At 41.8% G+C, this 27,871-nt stretch overlaps 1 protein-coding gene across 2 annotated transcripts in view; it reads left to right on the forward strand.

Annotated features, from left to right (window-relative positions):
* Positions 1–27,871, forward strand: part of MCC (MCC regulator of WNT signaling pathway) — a 407,995-nt gene that overhangs the window by 138,065 nt on the left and 242,059 nt on the right. Inside the window, exon 1 of one of the 2 annotated variants that reach the window (XM_036886984.2) lies at positions 16,422–17,069. The exons of the other annotated variant lie outside the window; for it this stretch is intronic. Coding sequence (XP_036742879.1) covers positions 17,013–17,069 — 57 coding nt within the window. The 5' untranslated portion in view covers positions 16,422–17,012. Of the gene's footprint in view, positions 1–16,421; positions 17,070–27,871 lie in introns of those variants that run through there. 2 annotated transcript variants of the gene reach the window in all.

The raw sequence follows: 27,871 nt of genomic DNA on the forward strand, positions 1-27,871 counted from the left end.
TGCTATACTGCCTTCCCCATGACCCCTCTACATTATGTGTGCTAATCATAATACCCCTTAATCCCCTTCTCACTCCTTCCCCACCCACCCTCTCCAACCCTTTCCCTTTGGTAACTGCTAGTCCCTTCTTGGAGTCTGTGAGACTGATGCTGTTTTGTTCCTTCAGGTTTTGCTTTGTTGTTATACTCCACAAATGAGTGCAATCATTTGATACTTGTCTTTCTCCTCCTGGCTTATTTTACTGAGCATAATACCTTCTAGCTCCATCCATGTTGTTGCAAATAGTAGGATTTGTTTTCTTCTTATGGTTGAATAATATTCCATCGTGTATATGTACCTCATCTTCTTTATCCATTCATCTGCTGATGGACACTTAGGTTGCTTCCATATCTTGGCTATTGTAAATAGTGCTGCGATAAACATAGGGGTGCATATGTCTTTTTGAATCTGTGATCTTGTTTTCTTCGGGTAAATTCCTAGGAGTGGGATTCCCAGATCAAGTGGTATTTCTATTTTAAGTTTTTTGAGGAACCTCCATATTGTTTTCTTCTTATATGATTTATAAAGCACTCAAATCTCCCAATGTATCTTGTGATATTTAAGCTATATAAAAGTCTTAAATCTGCAAGACTGTGAATATCAAAGCTGAAATTATATCCTGATCATATTTTTCCTTTTGATATTCGCAAAATGGCTCTAGAATTTCTGGGCCATCTGGATGTTGTGAGGTAGCCAACTTAATAGTATACCTTTCTCCATTTGTATCTTCATTAGCCCATCTATGTTGGCTATGATGAAGACATGTGGATTGCATTTACAATTTACATGGCCATATGCTACCATCCCATTTTAAAATTCTATTTGTGGAATGCAAGTTTTATGGAAAACATTTTGCTACAGAGTTGTGAATGTGCTCAGGGAGATCCGTGTCATACATCATGATGGCTCCTTCCCTGTCATCACCATGTGCCCTCACCTCCTTATATGAAGTGCCTTCTTTTAGCATCTGGCCACACACACCCCTTTATGGAATTATCACTCATGACATCAACTGCTGGTACACCTGTATATATTTGAGTGATGGCACATTTGATTAGATAGACATGCCCATTAGAGTGTCATATACTCAAATAAATCTCCCAGTGTCCATTTTAATATAATGGCAAAAAGCTCACTTTTCTGGCAAACTCAGAAATTGCAAGCCAAGCCCCATGTGGACTCAAGAGTCAGTTAATTCTACATGTGGCCAAGTCCCTGAAGGGAGATGTTTGAATGCAGTTGTGTTTTTTAAAGTGGGTTAGCTAACAGAAAATTTAATTCATATGCTAAAGTGTCAGGCAGCTGAGTTCCAGCCTTCAGTTCATCATTATCTTGAATTGTAGGTTTAATCAAGTTTCTTCACTTAATCCGAATGTTTGTGTTCAAAACGCAGCATTCTGCTTTAAGGAAAACCCTCACGTTTTATTGCTTTTGTAGAGCCCCCAGTTTTGCGGAACCTGATGAAGACAGCCAGTGAAGTGAATCTAATTTGGGTGGTTGAATACTGAGAAGGAATCAGGGAGACCACATAGAGTGTGGCTTTCATTAAAATAGCTTTGTCCAAGAAGACATTCTCATCATACCTTTGTATCTGTTCCAGTGTTACTTCCATTTTGCTTTGCTTAAATTAGAAAAGAATGCTATTAAAATGAAAATTTAGTTTTAGAAATATATGGTGATCAAGTCGGTAAGTTGGGCTGAATGCTGTGTTATTTGACAGATTTTGCATGCCTGCCATGGGATGGGAGAACAGTTGGGTCTGCCCTCTTTGATACAAAGCCAGAATATGTAATGGAGTTTACTTGTTCAGAGCTGGGCATCGGGTGTAATAGAACTATGGACTGCGTTTATGTGACCCTGCCTTTTATATTTCTGTAGTTGCTTATTCATTCATTTTTCAGATGTAAATTAAAAGTGGAGATTGCAGATTAGATGTGCCAGGGCTCATGTGCGCTATGTGAATTGTAGTTTCTCTCACTCTTGGAACTTATTAGATCATGACAGAAATATGAATGAGCTTTTGGAGAATATTTGACTCTTATGAGAATTCATTTCCGGCAAGAATAGGTAGGACTGTTGTCAGCAGATGAGGTCTATGCATGTATTTTTTTCCTCTTGTTCTTCTTATTTGTTCTCATCCTTTTAATTCAGTTAACAATACAAAGGGTTTTAAGCAATTTTCTCATTATCTCTATAGCCCATCAATTGTGAATATGGCTAATGTTAAGTAGATTCTCCTACTTATTAGAAGAAACACCTCTTGAGAGTCTACTTTGTGTCCAGCAGTCTCTGGGCACTTTACATGGAGAAATAATCCAATCATTTCAGTCTTCTTGCCATCATTTTTTAAAAAGGTCAGATGAAGAACATTTGACCTGTTTGGATGCTGTTAGATTATTTGTAGAGCATAATCAAAAATTGACTTTCTAAACTGGCTTTGTGTCACAAAACTTAGTGTTAAGTTGAACTATTTAAAGTTGATGCTATTTACTATTTGTGTTCTATGAAAGTGTCAATTTCATAAGCTCCAACATACTATCTATCAGTTACTGAGCTCTTACCAGATCAGTAGCTGTATTCAGCATATGGAATAGATGCCAACTCTAATAGAAAAGACAGTACCTTTGGGAACTGCTGTTGAAGAAAAGCTCCCTGACATGGATATTGTTAGGAATTTGGGGATTTCCTAGCAGCCCAACTGACTTTGGGATTTATCATTTAACATCTTCTAATCTTCACCTTTAAAGAACCTCATCCAACAGTTAAGAATCACCAACTTTATTTGTAGAGAACGTGAATACTGAACAGAGCTTATAATGTCTCTCTTAAAAAAATAGTTTTTTACTGCTTGATGGACAACAAAGCTCACTGAAAGATTGAATCTATAAATGAAGAGAATATGAAAATCAAAGGCCAGGGTGAGCCAAACCTTGAAAGAGAACTAAGAAGGTCCTGTTAGACTTTCAACAGGAATTTCAAGTCAAATATAGTGGAAAATCCATGTGTGTAGGACTTTGCTTGGCTTATTCTGATGGCCAGAGGAAGTCACACAGGGAAGTCCAAAATCGGGGGGGAGGGTGCTGCAAAGTTACAAAGACATGTGTACAGGATTAGTGAGGACTGAGCCATCCTTGCATCCTGTCACAATGGGACTCTCGGAGCAGCTGAGGGCAAGCATGGCATCCCTTTGTTTATTACCATTACATGCCCAGTACCTCGTGAGATGCTTGACACATAGTAGTAGATAAATCTTGAATGAAGGAAGGACTGAATAAGAAAATGTATCAGTCTGAAGCTGTTGTCTCAAGAATCTAGAGCGAGGACAATTTTGAAGGCCGTTCCTGCCTTAACGAAAAATAAAATTAATTCAAAGCTGTTCCCCTTTCTTGTTCTTCAAATTCCCCAAGTCCCCCAGATAATTGCAGGTCGCATCTTAGGGTTAGCTTTTCTTTCCTTTGTGATACATTTTCCTCTCACTCATCAGTGCCAGTAATGGAAGGTGTTTGAAAAATAATATCAAGTGGAAAAAGTGAAACATGAGTTGTATGAAAAAAGGGGACAGAAACTTAGTATTTTGGATATGAGGGGGAAAAAGTGTAGTTCTCATGGTCTGTGCATGGTTTCTTATGTGCCAGAGCACAACCCAGTCTCTTGGTGCTTTCAAATAGTTGAGTTCCTAATAACTGAGAGAATAAGCCAAATATTTTGGTTTGTTCTGGAACATGAAATCCAAAGAAGATTAATAAAACTATGAAACACATACAGGAAGGAACTTGTACTGGAAAGGAGAGGAAAGGAAAGGAAGATTGGCATTGTCAAGAATATGAAACATTAAATGGGTTTCATATTCAGAAAGTGGTAAAGGAATTGGGAGATGCTGATTCAAATGCTGTTAGAAAACCCTGTAAGAGTATGGGGATAGTTTAATTAAACCGTATAATTGGGTAGCTTTAATAAAGAAACTTATTCTTTGATTTTGTCTTCACTTAAGAAATATGACTCCTTTTCTCCAGGAGTGAAATTCAAAGTACACGACAGTGGGGACTAGCTGTAGCAATGGAGGAAGGTTCTAGAGCCCATGATTGTGCCAAGTGTTAGTTCTATGGCTGCTGGACTGTGGAAAGGTCTGGGAGTTTCTAGGGATAGGAATGGGATAGCTGGGCAGCTACTGCCCAGGAAGTGGGCACTCTCTGGTTTGGGGCAGTGGATTATTAACAGACTGGATCAGAATTGTTTCTAATATTGGTTTCTAATTGGTTTCAAAATGGTTTCTAATATTGACACAACCGTTAGATGGTGGTGGTGGTGGTTGCATAACTCTGTGGCTGTACTGAAACCACTGAATTGTACATGTTAAAAGGTGAATTTTATGGTATGTGAATGATATCTCAGCAAAGCTTGTAAAATACATAAAAAAAAAAAGATTTACTTGTATGATTACTTGATAGAAAGCTGTATTTTGGAGAAAAATAGCTGGTCTAGAGTACACAGAATGATTTAGAGTTGAGTCATATAATTAAGTTATAGTTACCAAAGCCTAAAGAGACAAGGCCAGGAAGATGACCAGAGCGGAAAAGTGGAGAGCAAGTGGAGGAGAAAGGGTTAAATGGTTGGAAGGATTTAAAAATTACTCCAAAGATTTTAGACTGGAAACTATGATTCCATTTGCAGAAATTTGCAAGCTTTAATTATAGCTAGTTTTTGGTGGAACATGACAAGTTCAGTTTTAGATACACTTTATAGTGATGGCAAGACTTTGAAAGTGTCTGGTAATCAGATAAAAAACATTAACTGGAGCACAAATAAGGGTTGTGACTAGAGATGCTGATCAAAGAGCATTTGCTTAGAAGGTAAAGTTTGACATCACATGGCAATCATGCAAAAGAACTGGGGATGGCTGGGAGAGGGCGCTCCTCATGCACCAGCATGTCCCTCTAGGAAACCTCTACCACTGGCACACTTTGTGGACCTAAAGTCTGGGATGACTTTCCCAGCCTGTGCCTCAGATCTTCCTTCTTCATCCATCAGCTTGGTACGATGCCGGGTGAACTGCCTCCTTCGTCATTAGGTCTTGAAGCATTGTAGTATATTAATTATTTCTCTGCTCCCTTTGGGCAGCTGCTGTAACATATTCTAGCTAAAAGAGAGTAATTGGAATAATGCTGTTTTAGCCTCCCAAAGAGCTTTAGAAATAACAGTGGCAGGCATTTAGAATTCATTTAATTTAAGCATGTTCTCCAAATTTTATTACATCTATTTCCATGCATCTATTTAATGTATTGTTTTCTCTTTTCTCTCCTGGAGATTGAGCATGTACAGGTACTCCTGGGAGGATTTAAAACATTTAAAATAAACTCCCTTGAATTTCCAAATCCTTTATCTCCACTGATTATTTTTCCTTTCCATAAAGGATTTGATACAGTTTAAACAAACTTGGGGAACAAAAGAGTAAATATTTGTGAAAGATATTCTGAATATTTAAGACAAGATGTCACAGATACTAAATTTTGGGCTCCAGAATATCTTACCAGACAGCTGAGAGGTTCTTGAAGTATCACATGATGCTTGCATAACGTAGTGCATCTCAACTAGGAATTCCCCACTGAAAATGTCAGGGATGTAGCTGTCAAACAACTCTCGGTGATTCCATGAATGTAGTTAATGAGGCAGATAAAAGCCACAGGGGTGCTGCTCTCTTTGCTTGGGATTTATTTGCAGGTGGAGAAGGCTGGATTTTTTGTTTGTTGTATGTGTGAAATTTAATCTGTATTTACTTTTCAAGTATTTCTTTTCTTAGCAAATTTTAAACACAGACTAACCACCTTGTCTACTGCATTTTGTCTGTTTCACAGCAGTAAGTCATTGGGTCAAAAAGCAATGTAGCTGATTTAAAAAATAAAGTGAAGACCCAGCATGGTAAATGGGCTTCAGTTGTCAGTTTACGAAGGGGTCTACTATGCTAACAACTCAGAGTCTCTAATCCCAGTCAAGGGATTCCAGGATAACTTGACTGAAGGGGATAGTGAAGGGATAGAAGGTTAGGAATAGAAGTTAGGACTTCGGTTCAAGATCTCATCTGATAGTTCAGTAGTAGGTAGGCTTTAGACAACATGCTCTCTAAAGTTATCTCCATGTGCTCTCCCAACCTCACTTCCTAGTCACTATACAATCCACACTAACCTAGCTTCTGTCCTTCTCCACCACTTAATGAAATTGTTCCTTTCAAGGTCACCCAAATCCCCCAAACCAAAGGACACTTCTTCATTGTCAACTGTACCATAAGTTTGAAACACTCTTTTCTTGGCATCTGTGATGTCATGTCTTAAGTTTTTGTCTTCCTCGCTGGATACTCTTTCTTGATCTTACTTGCTGGATTCTCTTCCTCTGTCTAACCTGGAAATATTGGATCACCTCAATGATTAAGTCCTAGGACTGCATCTTTTTGCTCGTTTCTCTGTAGGTGGCCTCGTGTTCTCATGGCTTTCAACATCAACTATAATCTATATGCTGATGACTTCCAAATCTGTACATCTAGCCCCAATCCAAATTCATTTATCCAACTGTTACTGACATCCTCTTAACTGTCAAATAGGAATCTCCAATTTAATATGTCAAAGTGGAACCCTTGATTCTCTGAACCCCGTCCTTCCCCACACCCAATGCTCAGCCCCCAAACTGGTGGTCATCCTGATTTCTCTCTTTGTCTCACTACCTGCATGCAATCATTCACCAAGTCCTGGTCAGTTTTACCTAAAAAATGTATCTCAAGTTCATCCATTTCTTACCATCTTCATTGATTGCCTTTCATTTCAAGCCCCAGGTATTCTCTTACCTGGACAATTGCAATAGCTTTTACTTGGCTTCCTTCCTCTACTTTAATAACATTACAACCTATTCCTTTCATAAAGGCAAAATTATCCTTTTTTAGCTTTCTTATTACACAGATTTTCAAACATACACAAGTGGGCAGAGTAGCATAAACTCCCATTTACTTTTCACCCACCTTTAACAGTTATCAATTCATGCCAGCTTGTTCCATTGAAAACCCTATTTCCTTGCCTCTTCTAGTATTATAACACAAATCTGAGACGTCGTATCATTTCACCAGGAAATATTTCCATGTATACCTGTAAAAGACAAATGCTGTTTTCAAGTATAAGCACAAGACCGTTAACACATCTAAAAAATTAATAATAGTTTTTAATATCATCAAATATCCAAAAAGTATATTTCTAAGTGTCTTATTAAATATCATAATCTTTTACAGTTAGGTTGTTTGACTCAACGCCTCAATACAGGCACACAATGCAATTGTTTGATAGGTCTTACAGTTCCCTTCAATTAATATCTCACTCCCCCACTTGCTTTATTTCGTCCTTGCAGTTTACTTGTTGAATAAATGAACTGTTTCTTCTTATCCTGTTGGCTTCTGTAGAGCTGTGGTCTGGATTTTGTTACATGTGCCTGAATGTTAAAAGCCACTACGATGGCTTCCTAGGTGGCGTTGTGTTCTTCCAGCAAGTCATGTGTTTGCTTTTTGTCTTTGGTGATGGCAGCAACCATTATGCTTTATGTCTTCTAAATCTATTCATCAGAGGTTGAAAGATAGGGATATTATCTCCTTTGTTCTTAATTTATTCACAGGAATACCTCCATAAAGGAGGAACTTTCTTTTGTCTATTTTTTAGGTGCCTAGTGGTAACTTTTGTATAGGAATAGATTTACCTTTTAAAAACAGATTCGATCTGCCTGCTTCAAGTCTTCCCAGGGCCTCTCCCAGCACACAGAATGAGATCTCTGGCTGCACGCAGCTGCATGATCTGGCTTCTCCTTTATCTTCACCATGTTCCATCATACTGTCTACCTTTTTATTGAAATGGAAATTTAAAATTATATAAAGAACTTGAAGTTTTGGAAATTTATTGGAAAGGTCAAGTCCTTTTCTGCCCTAGGATTTTTGCACTTGCTCTTCTCTCTGCCTGGCCCTTGTCCCCCACCTTCTGCCTTGTTGTCTCCTTCCTGACCTTCCGGTGACACGCTGAAGTGTCATCTCATTGAAGCCTTCTCTGACTGCTTCCCCTAAGGGGCCTGTTCTCCCTCATCGTAGCTCCTGTTTAGTTTCTCTAGAGCGCCCATCACAAGCTGTTAATCATCTTCTTTGTTTATTAGTCATTTTCCGGCAAGCATGCTAGCTCTGGGGAAGTGAGGATTTTCCTGCCCCATACACCACGGAATCTCCAAGCACACCACAATGTCTGACACACAGCGATCTCTTTCCTTTTTTTGAATGAACAACACAAACTTGCTGATCCTGCATATCCTCACCTATGCCCGTTGGAGGCAGGGATGAGCTAGGCTGTAGGATTTTTTTCCAGGTTTTTAATGTTCTCTGCAGACAAGAAGACCAAGACAGAGCTCACCCAGTGCAATGCTTCCTGGATTCTTTGTTGTGGCGCCTTGGGCAAGTGAGGTCTGTGATGGGGCAGGCCCTTGAGGCTGGCTGTGGGCCCGACCTGGCCCAGGCCTGAGAGAAGAGCCACCTTGGTGACTGAACCGAGGGCCACAGGAGTTAGGTTACAGAGAGCATTTCTGGATTCACTAGGGTGGGAAAGTAGGATGGGCTTATGGTTTTAGGGCAGGAAATGCTTGTGAGTGTATACTTTGAAGGCTCCTTGACTTTTATAACCATTAAGGACTTAGAGGACTGGGCCTTCCTGCATCTCCACAGGGTTCTGAAATCCCCCTTCCCCTGAAAAGTCACTTTCTTCTTCAGGTAATTCCACCAATTTAGCATTATTTCAAAGCATTCTCTTTGGGCTTGGTTGAGAAGATTATAACTATTTTTCACCTTTGTGTGAATTAGCTTAACCAGGCTGCTTTCCTCCTAAAACCTGAGGTATCAATGTAATGTTTAGTTTCAGAGACTCAACGAGGAAGGGGACAATTTTCGAGTTTGGGTTCCTGTGTGGGCTGGAGGAGGACAGGCATGACTGGCACAGTGCATATCCTAGGCTTGGGGACAAGGGCTTAGGGCTTAGATAGCCATCCCCAAAGTTCCAGTCAATTTCTTTAATCCTGGAGGCTTAAGACTTTTCCCCCAGATTGCTTTGATTCATCTGATATTCATTAGTGATAGAGGGTACAGATAAGACCCAGGTTATTATTATTCCTACTGTGCATAGATTCCTGAGGTTGGCAGCCATTCTTGGAGGGCCCAATCTGCCCCCCCTCAACAGCAGAACGGCAACGCCAGTGTGCCTACAGTCAGCAGTCTGCACCCAGATGCGCCCACTCACTCGAAAGGCAACGCCTGCTCTCCCAACACTCTCCCAGGACGACAGCTGCTTCCTCTTCCCTCTTCGATGAGATGGGAAGAGATTAGCCTCTAGGGAAGATGAGGCCCAGGAAGTGGGGAGTCCAGACCATGAGCTGCTGCCCAGTTGGAAAGCAGGTTTGTTCCTTCTCCCAGACTTCTCTCTGCTCTTGATAAATATCCCTGTCACCTCCTGCCCACACCTCTCAATAGGAGCTTACTCTCTGCAAACACAGAACTTAGAGAAACTCTTCCAGAGGGATTATGTTGAGGCAGCCACAGTATGAAAGGATTTGTCAGCATGTACAGTTCTATACTTGGTAAACCATGGTGAGCATTAATCTTGGGACCTTTTCTTATTATGTTGGAAATGCACTTGGAGCTTTATTCACCTCTGGTGTGCTGGGGTGACATGCTGAAGTGCTCCTTGCATTTCTGATGTGCTTAGGATATTGACCCAGTTGCATTCTTGTTTACAACAACATCTTAGCTTTCTTTTATTATTATTATTATTATTTATTAAGCTTTCATTGATATACACTCTTAAATGAAAGTTTCACAAGAAAAACAATGTGGTTATTACATTCATCCTTATTATCGAGTCCCCCTTCACACCCCATTGCAGTCACTGTCCATCAGTGTAGTAAGATGCCAGAGAGTCCCTATTTGTCTTCTCTGAGCTACACTGTCTTCCCTGTGACCCCACACACACCATGTGCACCAGTCATGATACCCCACAATCCCCTTCTCCTTCCCTCCCCACCCACTGTACCCCACCCCTCTCCTTTGGAAACCACTAGTCCCTTCTTGGAGTCTGTGAGTCTGCTGCTATCTTGTTCCTTCAGTTTTGCTTCATTGTTATACTCTACAAATGAGGGAAATCATTTGGTATTTGTCTTTCTCTGCCTGACTTATTTCACTGAGCATAATACCCATCTATCCATGTTGTTGCAAATGGTAGGATGTTTCTTTCTTATGGCTGAATAGTATTCCACTGTGTGTATGTACCAACTCTTCTTTATCCATTCATCTACTGATGGACACTTAGGTTGCTTCCATATCTTGGCTATTGTAAATAGTGCTGTAATGAACATAGGGGTGCATATGTCTTTTTGAATCTAAGAACTTGTTTTCTTTGGGTAAATTCCTAGGAGTAGAATTCCCAGGTCAAATGGTATTTCTATTTTTAGTTTTTTGAGGAACCTCCTTATTGTTTTCCACAATGGTTGAACTAGTTTACATTCCCACCAACAGTGTAGGAGGGTTCCCCTTTTTCCACATCCTCGACAGCATTTGTTGTTCCTAGTCTTTTCTGTGTTGGCCATCCTAACTGGTGTGAGGTGATATCTCATTGTGGTTTTAATTTGCATTTCCCTGATAGTTAGTGATGTGGAGCATCTTTTCATGTGCCTGTTGGCCATCTGAATTTCTTCTTTGGAGAAGTGTCTGTTCAGATTCTCCGCCCATTTTTTAATAGGGTTATTTGCTTTTTGGGTGTTGAGGCGTGTGAGTTCTTTATATATTTTGGATGTTAACCTCTTGTCGGATATGTCATTTACAAATATATTCTCCCATACTGTAGGATGCCTTTTTGCTCTGCTGATGGTGTCCTTTGCTGTACAGAAGCTTTTTTGCTTGATGTAGTCCCATTTGTTCATTTTTGCTTTTGTTTCTGTTGCCCAAGGAGATGTGTTCAGAAAAAAGTTGCTCATGTTTATATTCAGTTGATTTTTGCCTATGTTTTCTTCTAAGAGTTTTATGGTTTCATGAGTTACATTCAGGTCTTTGATCCATTTGAGTTTACTTTTGTGTATGGTGTTAGACAATAATCCACTTTCATTCTCTTGCATGTAGCTGTCCAGTTTTGCCAATACCAGTTGTTGAAGAGGCTGTCATTTCCCCATTGTATATCCATGGCTCCTTTATCATATATTGATTGACCATATATGCTTGGTTTATATCTGGGCTCTCTAGTCTATTCCATTGGTCTATTGGTCTGTTCTTGTGCTAGTACCAAATTATCTTGATAACTGTGTCTTTGTAGTAGAGTTTGAAGTCGGGGAGCATAATCCCCCATGCTTTATTCTTCCTTCTCAGGATTGCTTGGACTACTTGGGTCTTTTGTGGTTCCATATGAATTTCAGAACTATTTTCACTAGTTTGTTGAAGAATGCTGTTGGTATTTTGGTAGGGATTGCATTGAATCCGTAGATTGCTTTAGGCAGGATGGCCATTTTGACAGTATTAATTCTTCCTAACCATGAGCACAGGATGTGTTTCCATTTATTGGTATCTTCTTTAATTTCTCTCTCCTGAGTGTCTTGTAGTTTTCAGAGTATAGGTCTTTCACTTCCTTGTTTAGTTTTATTTCATTCTAGGTAAAAACAAAAGGTATTTTATTCTTTTTGATGCAGCTGTGAATGGAATTGTTTTCCTGATTTCTCTTTCTGCTAGTTCATTGTTAGTGTATAGGAATGCAACAGATTTTTGCATATTATTTTTGTATCCTGCAATTTTGCTGAATTCAGATATTAGTTCTAGTAGTTTTGGAGTGTATTCTTTAGGGTTTTTTATGTACAATATCATGTCATCTGCAAACAGGGACAGTTTAACTTCTTCCTTGCCAATATGGATGCCTTTTATTTCTTTGTGTTGTATTGTTGCCATGGCTAGGACCTCCAGAACTATGTTGAATAAAAGTGGGGAGAGGGCATCCTTGTTTTGTTCCCGATCTTAAAGGAAAAGCTTTCAGCTTCTTGCTGTTAAGTATGATATTGGCTGTGCGTTTCTCATATATGGCCTTTATTATGTTGAGGTACTTGCCCTCTATACCCATTTCATTGAGAGTTTTTATCACAAATGGATGTTGAATTTTGTTGAATGCTTTTTCAGCATCTATGGAGATGATCATGTGGTTTTTGCCCTTCTTTTTGTTGATGTGGATGATGATGATGGATTTTTGAATGTTGTACCATCCTTGCATCCCTGAAATAAATCCTACTTGATCATGATGGGTAATCTTTTTGATGTATATTTTAATTCAGTTTGCTAATACTTTGTTGAGTATTTTTGCATCTATGTTTATCAGCAATATTGGTCTGTAATTTTCTTTTTTTGTGATGTCTTTGCCTGGTTTTTGGTATTAGAGTGATGCTGGCCTCATAGAATGAGTTTCGGAGTATTCCCTCCTCTTCTACTTTTTGGAAAACTTTAAGGAAGATGGGTATTAGGTCTTCACTAAATGTTTGATAAAATTCAGCAGTGAAACTATCTGGTTCAGGGGTTTTATTCCTAGGTAGTTTTTTGATTAACAATTCAATTTCGTTGCTGGTAATTGGTCTATTCTGATTTTCTGTTTCTTCCTGGATCAGCTGTGGAAGGTTGTATTTTTCTAGAAAGTTGTTCATTTCTTCTAGGTTATCTAGTTTGTTAGCATATAATTTTTCATAGTATTCTCTAATAATTCTTTGTAGTTCTGTGGTGTCCATAGTGATTTTTCCATTCTCATTTCTGATTCTGTTTATGAGTGTAGACTCTCTTTTTCTTGATAAGTCTGGCTAGGGGTTTATCTATTTTATTTATTTTCTCAAAGAACCAGCTCCTGCTTTAACTGATTCTTTCTACTTACCTTTCTTTATAGTAGAGATTCCCAGCCCGATTCCTGACCAATCTAAGATGTGAAAAAAGATCACAAAACATTTAAATGATAGGAAAAATTCTTCATTTCCTGGAATCTTAGAGGGGAGGAAAATTAATTTGGACTTCTCCGTGCATGCTCTACCATACATGCTGATGGCTTTTGGTGTGAGCCACCAGCCCTTAACCTATGCTTCGACAATTTCAGGGCTGGGGATCACAACTACTCTACTTTTCTTGCATTGGCCAACAATACTATGGTCTTCCTTTCGTTAGGTTAAAATTTGATTATAAGTTATTATTAGTCTTCATTCCCTTCCACAATCCCATGGAGGAAGTTGGATGACTCTTGAGATAAATTCTCTTAGTTATTATGTGTCTCTGAGTATCTCAGCATGGTTACTGCCTTCAGTTCCTCCTCATTCCTGTAGTAATCTGCATTTTGTCTCCTTAGCTTTGTAGGAATTTATCTTTGAAGGACATTAATGTCTTTAAAATTCTCTTTCATCATTCTTCAGGCTTCTTCCCATGCTGTAGCATAGGTAGACAGAAACTGTAGTGGGAAGAGGGGAACCTAAAAATGACTTGTGGGTCTAGAACTTGGTTGAATGGGGTTTCGGGCAATGTTCTCAACAAAAATAGGGATTCCACAGAAGAAATAGGGAATATATAGGCATCAATATAATATTGATGTCACCCCTTCTGTCTTGACACTATCTCCCTTAGACTCCCAGACTCAAAGCTCTCTGAGTTGCCTTCCAATTTGTCTAATTGGCCTTCCCCACCATTACTTCTTTTATTCTTTTGCTTCCATGAAAAAGACCTTCCTTAAGATAATGTCCTCAGACTGCCTCTCTTTTCTCTGTCCTCGCTTCCTTGGCAACCTTACCTGATTTCACAGTTTCATTTATTATTCTAAAGGCATATCCCCAAATCTCCATCTCCCTTTCCACCCTGACTTATCTATAGCTTCATTTCAAGCTTCCTGATGAATATTTCCACTCAGATATCCAGATACCTCTTAAAACTTATGATATCCCAAACATGGTTTCATCCATAACCTATTTCTTTTCTGGAATCCCTATTTCTTCTCTGGTTCTCTGGAATCCCTATTTTTGTTGGGGACATTGCCCCAAACCCCATTCAGCCAAGTTGTAGACCCACAAATCATTTTTAGGTTCTCCTCTTTCTACCACAGTTTCTGTCTACTCTCTTTCTATAGAATCTCTTATACCTACCCTCCCCCCGAAATCCATTTCCATTGTTTCAACTTAATTCAGGCCCTGTTAGCCTCTTGCTGAACTGTTGGGATAGTCCAATTGGCGTATCTATTTACCACTTCCAACTTACAACATTGGCTGCTTCCAGATTGGAATGGAATTGCATCTTATGTGGGGCTTAAGTTTAAAGTCATTGCTTAAGAAGAAAAACCCATATAGTCAACGTTACTCTTGAAAATGCCTTATGTTGTCCACAAAGTAGAATCTGCACACACACTGCTTCTCAGTAAGTTCAACACTGCCAGTTTTTCCTCCACTTTTGGAACAGATCACTTTTCTTTGGTTGAGTAACAGATGAAGTCATCTGCTTGATTTTAAGGATCATCTAGTAAGAAAAATATGTTTCTTTAAACATCAGAATCACATTCAACACTAATCTATTTGAATTCATATTAGTTACTCATGAGTGTCATACAAATCCCCTGGAATGTCTCAAAGCACTGCTCTGATCCTATTATTTCTGTGCTCAAAAACCTTGAGTGGCTAGCTACTCCATTTCTTATCAGAAGTGCCCTTTCTCTAGCCTGATACTCAAAACTGTCTACCATGTGGCTTCAACTCACTTATCTAATAGTTTCCACTCCAAAATGGAACGCCTGTCACTCCCACACATGCTTTGCACATTCCAGTCTCCATCCGCACTGTCTCTCACAGGAATCCCACTGCCTGGGATACCTTCTCCTTACTCCCCATTTCTGCTGGGCTCAGCCATTCCTCAAAGATCAACTCATATGCTGCCCCTCCTAAAATCCCTTCACAGAGTCTTCTCCTCCAACCCAGCCCAGCCAGAATTCTGCTTCCCACCTTTGGCCTGCAATAGATCTTCGTTTGTACTGCTTTTATGACAAGTATCATTTTCTATCTTGGACTGTCATTTCTGTTAATTTTTTCTGTGACTATAAAAACCTTATGGGCAGGGTTAATGCCTCAGTTCTTTATATTTTTACATTCTTTTACCACCATCTTCATCTTCAAGCACATAGTTCTCAACAGGTATTAATAAATAAATAAGTAAAATAAAGGGGCTTCCCAACTCCTCCCCATGTAGAATAGAAGGGCTTTCCCCGATGTGCTCTAATCTGGCAGTGCCTTAGTACAGTTCTTCAAAAAAGCAGCCAACTCTTTCTCATCCCGGGAGTGCTTCTTCCATCAGCTAAGGAATGAACTCAGCAGGAAGGCAGATGGCTAAGAAGGTATATACAAATGGTCAAGCTCTTTGCTTCTGTTATTTGATTAAAAAAACCCAACAAACCTTGGAAATTAGCAATGCAGTGGCTTTTGCATAGAAGGCTTCAGGAAATGCCAGGTCTGTCACTGGGAATGGAGACATTTTCTTCCCGTTGTGTAGAAAGAGACTGATGAGGCCTCTTAAGCAATTCCGCAGACCTACTGTTTTAAAGGATCGGAACATTTTTCAGTGCATCTCAAGTTCAGTGGCTCTTTAACCTTATGGAGAGAAAAATCCGGTTCTCCCCCACCATCCCCGTGTTGTTACCTCAGGGAGACTTAAAGATGAAGGGAGCTCTGATTCCAGAAGTCCACTGGATATAACAGCTCCTCGAATCTTTTCTGAGTCATACTCCGAACCTCAGAAATACAAATCTAGCTCTGCTCAGATGAGCAGTAAGTGTTTCGGGAAGGTCTCAGGGTCGAAGAGGATGGGAAATGTAATACTTTAAAGGACCTTCTGGGGCCTGGGGAGGATGGGAAATTTGAGCCCAGCCTTGCATTTTTCAAGGGATGGGGTATCTTATGGACGCGCAGAAAATGTAATTTGCCCCAGCGACCAAGAGAGTTTGATAGTGAATTTACATCCTCAGTGTTGGTTTTAGACTGATCAAGGAAAATGACGGCTCCACGCTCTTGTGAAATCTTAATGGACCCTGAGAAGCGCACAGAGCGGCCTGATGAAGTGTTCAGATTTGTCTTGACCTTATTAACTCTCGGACAGTGGCTTCTAGGAGGGAAGTTTTTTTCTTTTAATTTCCTGCATAATTACTCAGGTGGCTTTTCCTGTTTCTTCTCTTCCTCCTGGACTGGGTCCTGTAATTACCATGGCAGAGAGCGGGGAGGATGCCCGCGCTGCCGGCGCTCTCCTCCGCTCGGCCTGCTCCCTGTTTTCCTTCCTTTCTCTCTTTCTGGCCCCGCCTCCTCCGCGCACCCCGTAGCAGGCAGCTAGACAGCTGGGTTCAATCAGAAACCACTTACAACTCCAGACGACTCGGGAGGGAAACTCCGGCGTGAAGCGCAGCCCGCGCCGGCTCTCTCCGGCTTTCCCCCCCGGCCGGGGACCCGGTCCTCGGGCTTCCTCGCCCCGCCGCCCCGTCCCCTCGGGAGCCCTCCGCGGTGCCGGGTCCTGCTGCGAGGTGCCCTCCAGCCCGGTGATGGGGGGCGGCCGGTCGCCGTAGGAGTGGCGAGGCGGCGCCGAGGGGGCAGTGCCCCGGGACCGGCGGGGGGCGCGCGGCGGGTCCCCGCGCCGCTGCCGCAGCTGCGAGCGCGCCACGCCGCCGAGCCTCCTGCAGCAATGGCTCACCCGTGAACCGCCCGCGGCTCGCTTCCTCTTAGGAGCGCTCGCATCCTCGGTTCGGGCTTCGCCACCGTGCTGGGCGAGCATGGCCGTCTAGACTGAAGTGTGCCGCAAGGGACCGAGCAGTGGGTACCGAGCTAGTTAAGCCCAACTCGTGAGCCCCGAAACCTGGGGGAGGAGGAGGAGGAAGAGGGGCTCGGCTCTGAAAAGTGCAGTCATGAATTCTGGAGTTGCCCTGAAATATGGAACCGATTCCTCGGCGGAGCTGAGCGAGGTAAGAAACAGCTGAGGTCCAGGGCTCTGGTTTCTTAGGCATTTGCTTTACGACAACCCCCCGCCCCCGCGCCCAACCCTTCCCCCGGCCCTACACCCCCACCCTGGTGTTCCCAGTCTGGAGGCAGCGCAATTAAAGATTAATAGATTTTTCTGGATCTTGTTGTAACTTGCACTGCTACTCAGGAAGTGACCTGAACTGGCTTGATAATTCAGCCTGAAACGAGTGGCTTAAAAAAGAAACGAGCTCCCACCCCGTCGCCAAGGCGTTTTACCCTCCGTGGTCTGGGTTCCCCGTCCCTTCCTACCCGCTTCCTCCAATTTATGTACAACATTCCTTGCCGTAGTCGGCAAAACACACCGGGACCCCAGCCGAGCTGGGGCCGATGGCGACTAATTTGGTGGGGCCTGGGAGTTTATTGGATTATTGAGTCTGCCACTTGGCCCCCACGTGTGACGCCTTTGGTTAAGTTCAGGCAAGGTGGGCTCTCCCTGGAGTAGCTGAGTGACCCGCACTGGGTAAGGGAGTTGGGAGGAAGCACATCAAAGCTGCTTAGAACTTTATTTCCTGCCGGGACTGGGCTCCTGAGTCTTTGAGGCAGGAGCATTTGCAATTCCTGGCGCTCACTGTAACATACCCACTGGAGTGTTTGAGACCAGCTTTGAAATTAAAGCTACTTCAAACGGTATGCAAATACATGAGCTGTAAGATGCTCAAAGCCACCTTTTTTGATGACTTTAGGGACGCCTCGGGCACATCCTCTCCAGGCTTTGAATCCCTGAGCCGGGTGATAGGAAACCTGTAGAACTGCATGCTCAAAAGAGAGGAGAAAGTGTATGTGATTGGTGTTCGCAGCGGGAGACTGGGTGGCTATCGGCTTTCCTCTTAAAACCATCACTGAGCCATTTATGGGGGCAAAAGTAGAAATAAATAGTCTGTGCTTGAGTATGGCTGAAAACAGGAAAAGGGAAGAAAAGGAGACCCGTGTAAAAACAGCTGGGAGGCAGAGGTGATGTCGGATCACGAACAGTGAAGGGAAGACAAGGCTGGAGCCCTCCTTGGGCAGAGGGCTGCTGATGGAAGAGAGAGGGGGTAGGCGGAGCCACGGAGGTCTGGGGCTGGCGGCCGGCAGTTGATGCCCTGGCCCTTGCCTAGTGCTCTGTGTCTTGCTGCTCTGCTGTCCCTGTACTGGTCTGTAATATCATTTTGAGGTATGGTGGAAAGACGTAGCAGCATTTCCTAACGCTCGGGTCTCCCCGGTGATGTAGAAGCTAAGAGTGGAAGCCTCACTTAAAAAGAGGAGGGTGCAGAGGGGAGAGGCACAAAGACCTGAGTGACTTTTGCCAATTTTACATGCAGGGAGAGGTTTCAAACCTAAAATAGAACCTTGGACCCTGATCCCTTACTAGTACGCCTTAAGGAAAAGCTTTTGTTTTAACTTCTAAGGTCATTCAAACATCAAAAACTAAAGGCATCTGTCTCTTAGAGCCTTTGCCAGGCCTCCCACATTGTTTATTTCTGTGTGGCCCCTTTCGCTCTCTGACACCTGAAGTGTGCTATTCGGTTACCTTTTGTTTAACCATGAATCACAGGTTTTGGACAGGTGGCTGGAATGTCAAATAGGGAGGTTTGGATTGGCTTTAATAACATCGGCGCTGTCAGTGACTGCATCAGATGAGCCGAGCTTATCTCTGAAACTCAGGTGGGAAGTAAAACTCTCCTTTCTGTGCCTAGTTGTATCCACTCCTTAAATAATCCTTAGAAAACCTGTGGTCAAGTGAAAGAGTTGGGGGTGCTCTGTGGCCCCTGATTAGTTGACGCAATCATATCTGAGCATTATAGAACATAGTTTGTCCTTAAGGACAAATTTGTGCCCCAACCACATTCTTTACCATTTTCCCCCCTTTGCCTCAGTGTCTGCTCATTCATTTCTTGTCTTCTTTTGGGGGTCAGTGATTTAGTTGCCCCTTCATCCCTCCAATCCTAGTTTCCCTGCAGATTGAGTAGTTGCAATAGACTGTAAGGATAGTTATTTTTAGTTTTTGCCCCTGTTTTAAATTAGGGTATGGGTACAGAGAATTTGTAAGGCGAGGGTGTGTGTGTGGTTCATCTTGTGGACCCTAAATCTCAGTTCAGTTTTTCATGGGCGATAGCTGTAGCATTTACCTTTTCTGTAGTATCTATAGATCAGCATCCACAGGGATCCACAGATCTGAAAACAATTTATTTGTATTTCTTACATTAGGTCTTTGGTGCAAAGGAAACTTTCTTCTTTTCACTGTAATTTTTCTCTTAAAAACTGGCTTTGCTTTAACAGCTTGGGAGGCAAAGTTGTCATTCTTTTGATGATTGGTTGTTCTTCCTTACCTGGAAGCAGAGCTAATAAAAACCTTCAGGGGCCCTTTTAGTGTCATACCTTTTTGCCCAGGAGCCTCAATGCTGTCGGGAGGTCACCATGGGGTCAGATTCAGCCTGATGTTCACCAGCATTTCAGGGACAAGAAGAACTCTGAAGGCCCAGCATTCTCCTGGATATCAAAGGCAAGAGGCCCCCTCACTGGTATCCCTTTTGCAAGGGTCCTCTAGCCACAGGAGTCACGGACTCTGGGACAACAATGTGGACAGTGACTGCAAACATCCTAAACAAGGGGGAGTGACTTGAATCAGTTTCTAGTTGTAGTCTGCTGGTTCTGCTCATGAAAGCTTTGGTCAACAGGTGAGATGGTGGCCCCTGTCTATGAGGCCCCAGGAGTGTTTGGGTACAAGAGAAGCAGGAGGAGTTCGGATGTGAGGGACATGTGATGAGGAGGCCTAGAGCTGGGTGTTGGGCATGAGATATTTTGCACGTGTGAGAACTTTAAGATGGAAAAACAGGAAATTTGTGAATGTGTTCCTTTTGTGTCTTTAGTTTAAACAATAGCTGTTTAAGATCTTGTGAGATGGTTACAGGAGATAGTAAAATTGCCTCTACCTAAGGATATTCAAAACATTTTTATTTATCCGTGACTGCAAATGGATTATGTCAAGTCTGAAAACTTTAACTAAAGCAAACTGATCCTTAGCATTCACAACAGAAATGCAAAAGGAAAATTTGAGAAGCATGAATTGGTTATTTTTTCTGGGTTATTCACTGTCCCTGTCAAAGATTTAAAGGATGTTTTTCTTTTTCTACTGGGGTTAAGGAAGGACTTCAACAACAGCCAGATCAAAAGTACTTAGGAAATTAAATGTTTGACTTTCAGCCTCTCTCCCCAATGATCAAGAAGCTGAGTGGTTACACTTTCAGGTGCCTTAGATTAAATTCTCCCAAATCTGTCAAGGGAAGGCTCTTAAGTCATCTTCCTCATCACTACATGTCTTCGGTCAGCAGTTAGTTCTGTTTGTTTTGGTAAAACCTGTAGGACAAGTATGAAGTTTAACCTTGTTTCACTATCACAATTACATCTGTTGGTTCTTAGAATCACCCAGACTTTGGGAGGAGAGTGTCTTAGGGTGCAGCAATGTCAGGGAACAACTTGAATTTACTCATCTTTACAGAATTGTGATCTTTTGGACCGGCTTATCTGGTAACAATTACCTATTTATGTAGCAAAATTAAAATTTATCTTTAAGAGTTTGTCCCTGGCAATTATTTAAACCTCTGAAGATGAGTACTTTTTTACTCAGAGTACTTTGTCTGAAGCAGTCAGCTTATATTCTTTGCCTTTTAAACCTTAAACAATGAACAGATAAAAATTCTTCTGTCATTATTTACTTTGAAACCTTAGTTGCCCTTAGGAATCATAGTTCCTTACTCTCCCCTTTGCTCTTTATTCAGAGGCTTTTTATTCCACACCTGAATGTAGGCTACAGAGGCTGCTCTCCATTTCAGCATCTGTCTGTCAGGGAGCTAATGAAACCCTGCATCTTCATTGATACTCTAAGAAGAAGATTTGTACAGGAGAAAGTTGTTCTCTAGATTTTATCTTTTATGACTATCTCTAAGTGATCATCTCACAGATGTACTTAAAATTTTTTTTAATTTTACAGATTTTACAGACATACTTTTCATCATCAAGTCACAAAATATCAGACTTGAAAGGGCCTGTGAATTCACCTTGTCTTGCCACACCCCTTTATACTTCTTTGTCTTTATAGGTTCATTGTAATGCATTGTTTAAGGTCTGTCTTAAGCACCAGAAGCATGGTGTCACATCGTAGGTGTTCTACAAAGGTTTGAGTGAGTGAGTGCCTTGCCTCTTCTCTCCCTTCTCTTTTTTTTATAAATACAGAATTTGAGGAACTGATCTAAGTGCTTGCTCTGAAGCTTTTTTGGCTGTCTAGGGCTGTGTAATTGTCCCCAAATTTCAAGGCTTGTAATAGCTAACACATTTTTATTATTATTAAGGTATCATTGATATACAATCTTATGAAGGTTTCACATGAGCAACATTGTGGTTACTAGATTCCCCCCAATTATCAAGTCCCCCCCAACATACCCCATTACAGTCACTGTCCATCAGCATAGTAAGATGCCATAGAGTCACTGCTTGTCTTCTCTGTGCTATACTGCCCCCACCCCCTACATTATGTGTGCTAATCATAATACCCCTTAATCCCCTTCTCCCTCCCTTCCTGCCCACCTTCCTGCCCCCTTTCCTTTTGGTAACTGCTAGTCCCTTCTTGGGGTTTGTGAGTCTGCTATTAGCTAACACTTTTTGAAGTATTTCCTAGGTATTGACATGCTTAATGATCAAAAAATCCTTTGAGATACATTCTGTTCTGCCCATATTATAGGTATAGAAGTTGAGGCATAAAGAAGTAAAAAAACTCACCAAGATTTTAATGCCCAGGTAGCCTTTCTCTAAGTCCACCATATGTACACTGTTTCCTTTCATTGTTTCTGTTACTCCTCTCAGCTTTTGATCTTGTGTTCCTTGGAGGGAGTATTCTATTTAATAAGCCTGTTTAACTTGATTTGTATTACAATCTCTCTGTGATACCCAGGTAAATGTTTTTGATAAAAATGATATGATTAAAGGGATATAGTTACTGCCATCACCTTTTAAGTGGCTGAGGAATTCTAGGCATTGATTTTCTAGGGCCCTAAAGCAGTAAGGAATAAGGTGGTCCTCTCCCAGGAGGGCCTTCCCTTCTGTTGCCGCTTACTGCTAGGGAGAACCATGACCTCTGTCCCGCTGCCTGGTTGCTCACAAGCGTCGGAGGGATTCGTGCTGCAATACTGGAGGCACCAGAATGAGAATAAGGCTTCCTCCACCACAAGAACTAGGGTTCTCCCACCCCTGCAGGTGGGGCTCTCAGCTTCTAGCACAGTTGCCTAGATCACTATGGGGCTGCAGAGTGCTGAGTGGTAAAGGAAGCCAAGGAACCCAGTGAAATCGGTGGCCAGGGTAAGACGGCTGCTCGGGGCCAGGTCCTGAGGAAGCAAGTGCTGAAAGTGGCCTTGGGCCTGAGTGAAACCTTGCTGGCAAGGGGAAGTACATCAAGTGTGGCTGGAACCAGTGTTCCTCAAAGTAACAGGTGGCAGTGATGCCGGGGTTCTTGTTTGTGGAGCCGAAGAATGAGCTTCACAAACAGTCAAGGTAGGAGAGCCAGGTACAGGCTTTTATTTAGAGATACAGTGAAAGGACAGAGCTCCCGGCTCACGCCAGGAGGGGACAAGAGAGTCTGTAGTGGTGCGTTGTCTAGGGGGTTTTATAGGCAGTTGAGGATTTTTCGAGAACATGAAAAAACTTAGGGGTGGGGACTTGTTAAGTGGTCCTTGAATATTAAAAATTAACTTAACGTAAGGAATTTTCCTGCCTTGATTTCTCTCTGGCACACAGGCGCCTTGGTCTGGGCGCATATGCTGCCTGCCCAGCCCCCAAGGTGGGCTGAGGTATTGTCTACTTGCTAAAGAATCTTGCCTCTTGAACTTCCTGGGTGTTACAATGCAATCTTATCTTTAAGATGGAATTCTTCCTGCCTTTTACCATGCAGTCTACAGCTGGGTCTGCAGGCTAAGTTAGTTGCTTAGTTTGCAAAATCACCTTGTCAGATCTGAAGGAGGAAAGACAGCGCATAGACCTTGGCCTTTTAGCATGCTAAAGTGAATCTTACACATGGTTACAAATGTGCTACTCTTTATCTGGGGAACATTAACTGATCTCACTGAAGAATGATTCTAGAGCTCAATGTTTAACATTGAGTTTTAGCAGGGGGGTTTTCCTTGCATGTAGTTACATTGCTCTGACTGCAAATATCCTGCCCTGCCCCCTCCGGAGGCTCTCACCCTACTCTGACTACATCCATGGTCCCTGTCTCAGCAGCAGAAACATGACATGAGAGGAGAAGGTTAGTCAAAGACCAAGCAGGTGGTCAGGACCGAGAGAGCCACACACCTGGAAACAGAGAGAGAATCTTGATTCTGAGAAAGTGCTTTGTCCAATCAGGAAGTTTTAAAATTAATCCCAAGACTTTTTAATATTAGGGAGGTCATTCCAGGAGTGTGGACACAAGATTTGGGGAGCCAGAACTTTGAGTGAGGGGTACCCATCTAGAGTAGGGAGTGTAATGGTGATGACTCAGCAAATAAAGTCAAGGTGCTGTGGCAAGAGCTCCCTGAAGCTAGTTGACCCAGTGCAGGTCATGAGGAGGGCTTCCTCCAAAGGGAGACTGTAACCGAAGACAAAACCTGACTTTATGGCACAGATGTGAATCTGTTGAACAAAGATTTCACTTTTAGGTTTTGATCCAAGGAATCAAATTTCAGGAAACCAAGGTTATGTTTTAAGTAATCTCTAGGTTCTGGGAAAGAGGTTTGTGCTGGCTAGATTATAGTCAGGCAAGCCCAGAAAAGACTCAGAAGATTGACAGTAGTCAGGATGTAGATTTTTATATTAGTGAGGGGATGTCATAACAGAGGTAAATTCTGTGCATTTATTTTCTCACCTGGCTCCCGACCACACCCACATTCTTGGCAGCAGTGTCTTTCGGTCCTGAAAGAAACCAGGAGAGAACAACCTGGATTTCACAGACCAACAGAAGTTCAATTTCCAGAGTAAATATTTACTGGGACCACAGAGGTGTCCTCTCTTTCTAGCAAGTGTCCTTCTCTTGCTGAGCAGAAACAGCCAAAATTAGTGCAGAGGGAAAAAGGACGCCTTTTGGAAGGTTTGCATTATCGCAGGGGGTGACTGAGGTTGTAAAGCACTTTATATATGCAAATATTTCAAGATATTTCTTAAACTCAGCAAAGAATACACCTTGAGAAAATTTAGGGGAAAAAAAATCCAGTATAGCAGCTGTGGATTCTACGTGCCATACAGAAAGCTATGGGTTAGCTATAGTTTCTTAACTTTGTAAATAAGCAGTAAATGCTGTTGGGCTGGGAAAATTGTGCAATAAAACCTCCTTGATGCTTTGACTGGTGGGATATTTTGAGGCAGATCTCTTGTCAGGAGGTGTGATCAGCGCGTGGAATGCACAAGGGGAATATGAAGCCAGAGGTGGGAACACATCTCAAGCCAAAGGCTATAGTTTTTGATTACCTGAGAAAGTGCCCTGAAATCTCAGTTAGAGCACATGCATGTCAGTTAGCCGTTCCAGCTGGATTCATGAGAAATATTGAAACAGTTGTCAGGGGAAGGCTGCCAACGTGGAAAAAAATTGCAGAGATGGGAGTGCATCATTTCAGGCAGAGGGACGAACAAGGGCCAAGGTGCAGAGGCCAGAGCTGCATGGTGTGTTTAAGCAGAGTTGATGGAGCTGGGAGTGCAGTGAGCAAGGGGAGAGTGGAAGGAGGTGAGGTCTGAGAAAATAGTTCTGGCCAGATCACTTATCTCCTTGGGGCTGTGAAAAATAATCTGCATTTCTCTGGAGTGTTACTGAACTGATTTTTTAAAAATCTTTCAAATAATATGTATATTTATTGTGGAGCAGGGTTGGGGAGACATCAGGAAAGGGAGGAATTAGCAAAGAAAAGGCCAACCAGGAAGGTTGTGTCCCACAAGCTAATGAATGAAAAGTATTTTCAGAAGAGGGTAGAATGATCAGTCAAATGTTTCCCCTTTTGATTTTTTTTACTCCTTAAAGCCTATGCATATTCCCAAATTTTCAAATTGTGTCATTTTCTCCAATCAGAAATAATTGTTATATGCCATAAAAATAAACTATAATTATTTTTGGACTTCAGAGTATTTGAGTTCATTTTCCCCTTAAAAGGAATGGTTTAAAGAACAGAGTGGCATGGACACTAGCCAAGAATAATTAGAAAACTGCCTTCCCTTGATGGATGGTTCAGTCTTAATAAGTGCTGATGACGTAGAATATAGGTGGGTTCTGAGTTAGGAAAACTGGGCTCTACTTTCCACTGTCACTTGGACCAATTTTCTCCAACTATTTAGAATCACTGACTTTATTTTATGAACCTTAGTAATTAATTTTTTCACTTATAAAAAATGTAGCTCCAAGAAGCCTAGAATGCTGACATTTTTTCCTATTGAAAAGCTGTTTGGCAGTCAGATTATAACCAGAAAGTTGCTTGGTAAGCATAGATGCGGTAAAGGAGTTGCTGCTCTTTTGTGGCGCCATTAAGCTATTCTTTGAAGTTTTTCTTAACCAAACCCTTTGCATGATCGATGAGGTAACTGAGGCCTGAATAAGGCTGGCTGGTGGCAGAGGGAGTGTAGAACCCAGAATTTTTTTTTTTCTTCTTAATTCCCAGGGATAATTTTTCCTTTTCTGCCTCAACTTCCTCTGTTTCTATGTCATAGGCTTTGCTTTAAAATATGTGTCTTGCATGGAGATGAGAAGCTCCAGCTGGATTTGTGAGAAATCCAGTGGACAGTGAGCTTAGAGAATATTGTCAATAATATTATAATATCTTTGTATGGTGAGCATTTTGTAATGTGTATAATTATCGAATCCCTTGTACACCTGAAACCAATATAATTGTATATCAACTATGTTTTGATAAAAAAGTACATGTTTTATAATATTCCATAATTATTTTGAAAGGAGGAGGTATAATTCTTCAGTAAATCTTGTCTATATACGCATTACTAGTGATCACACTATCCAAGTAGTTAGAAGAATTTAGTTTTAGCTCTGTGATTTTGGAGTATATTGTAGTAGTCTGTTCTCAGTGGGCTTTTACTGGCCAAGGTTGTTGGGGCCTAACAGGCATAAAAATCCAAAAGAGCAGTTGTGTTTTATTTTGGGGGAATAATGAGATGGACTTGCTCTTTAGCTGGTTTGCCAGCTGCTGTGTGTTGATGGTGCATAGCTTGGTCAGCCCGCCTATCCTCTTTTTTTTTTTTTTTAATTGTGGTGTAACGTACCTAACATAAAATTTTCCATTTAAACCATTTTTAAGTGCACAGGTACCTGGCATTCAGTACATTCACACTGTTGTGCAGCCATCAGCACCATTAATCTCCAGCACTTGTTCATCTTCCACAACTGAAACTCTGCCCCTATTAAACACTAACTCTCCATTCCCTTCTCCCCTGCTCCTGGCAATCACCATTCTCTTTCAATCGCTTTATGAATTTGACTCATCTAGATATCTCATGTAAGTGTAATTATAAAGTATTTGTCTTTTTGTGACTAGTTTATCTCCCTTAGCATAACGTCTTCAAGGTTAATTGACACTGTGGCTGAATGATATTCCACTGAATGTATATATCATATTTTGTTTATCCATCCCTAAAAGGACACTTAGGCTGTCTCCACCTTTTGGCTATTGTGAATAATGCTGTGGTAAACGTGGGTGTGCAAATATCTGTTTGAATCTCCACTTTCACTTCTTTTGGGTATATACCAGAAGAATTGCTAGAGCTTATGAAAATTCCATGTTTAATTTTTTGAGGAATCGCCATACCATTTTCTATGGCAGCTGCTCCACTTTACGTCATTCCTACTAGCCATGCACAAAGGTTCCAGTTTCTCCCCAATCTTGCCAACACTTGTTCTTTTCTGTTTTGTTTGCTTGTTAAAGAATAGCCATCCTAATGGGTGTGAGGTCTTTCTCATTGTGGTTTCTCTTTGTATTTCCCTAGTGATTACTAAATATCTTCCCATGCTGAACATCTTCTCGTGGGTTTTTGGCCATATCTTCTTGGAGATATGTCTGTGCATGTCCTCACCCCCTTTTTAATTGAGTTGTTTTGCTGTTCTGCTGTAGGAGCTCTTGATCTGTCTTGGATATCAGTTCTTCTTCCCTTTTCTCCTTTGTCTAGGTCTGATTTTCTCCATGGTAGGGGCTTTGCAGGACACTCGCCCCTTGGTATTTCCAGAGGGCTTGACAGTGAGTTTAAAATGAGGCAGGAGAAATCAACTGCTCCTCCATGGAAAACAAATGGGCTCTGCCAAGCCTATGAGGCTCCTTCCGTGGTGTCCAGGAAGAAGTGACTTCCTGCTGCATTGCAGGCCAGTGCACAGTTCATGGGGTAACAGTCGGCAGCTCTTGCGGACAGACTAATGAGCTCTAGCGATGTGAGGCAGGCACCAGAGTTAAGAGCCAAGTTCCTGACATTTAAAGAGTTGCAGTGGTCTGCAACAGGCTGTGATTTCACAGTGTTTGAAGAGGAGTTTTAGGAAAGGGTTTCAGCAAGAGAGGCTTGTGGAGAGTAGCCAGGAAGCTGAAGCTGGCCTGTTAGATTAGATAAGTGTTACTTTATTTCTTGGTGCTGTGAGTCTAAGCCTGGTTAACTTGCCATCTCATGTATTTTCATGCTTGATTGGGAGCATGTGAAGTGTTGGGGGGAGAGGAGGCATCTCATAGGAGCACTGTGGGAATGGGATAGCCCAGGGCCTGCTGTA

This window comes from Manis pentadactyla, chromosome 2, assembly GCF_030020395.1.
Source record: "Manis pentadactyla isolate mManPen7 chromosome 2, mManPen7.hap1, whole genome shotgun sequence".
In the NCBI taxonomy this organism is placed as follows: Eukaryota; Metazoa; Chordata; class Mammalia; order Pholidota; family Manidae; genus Manis; species Manis pentadactyla.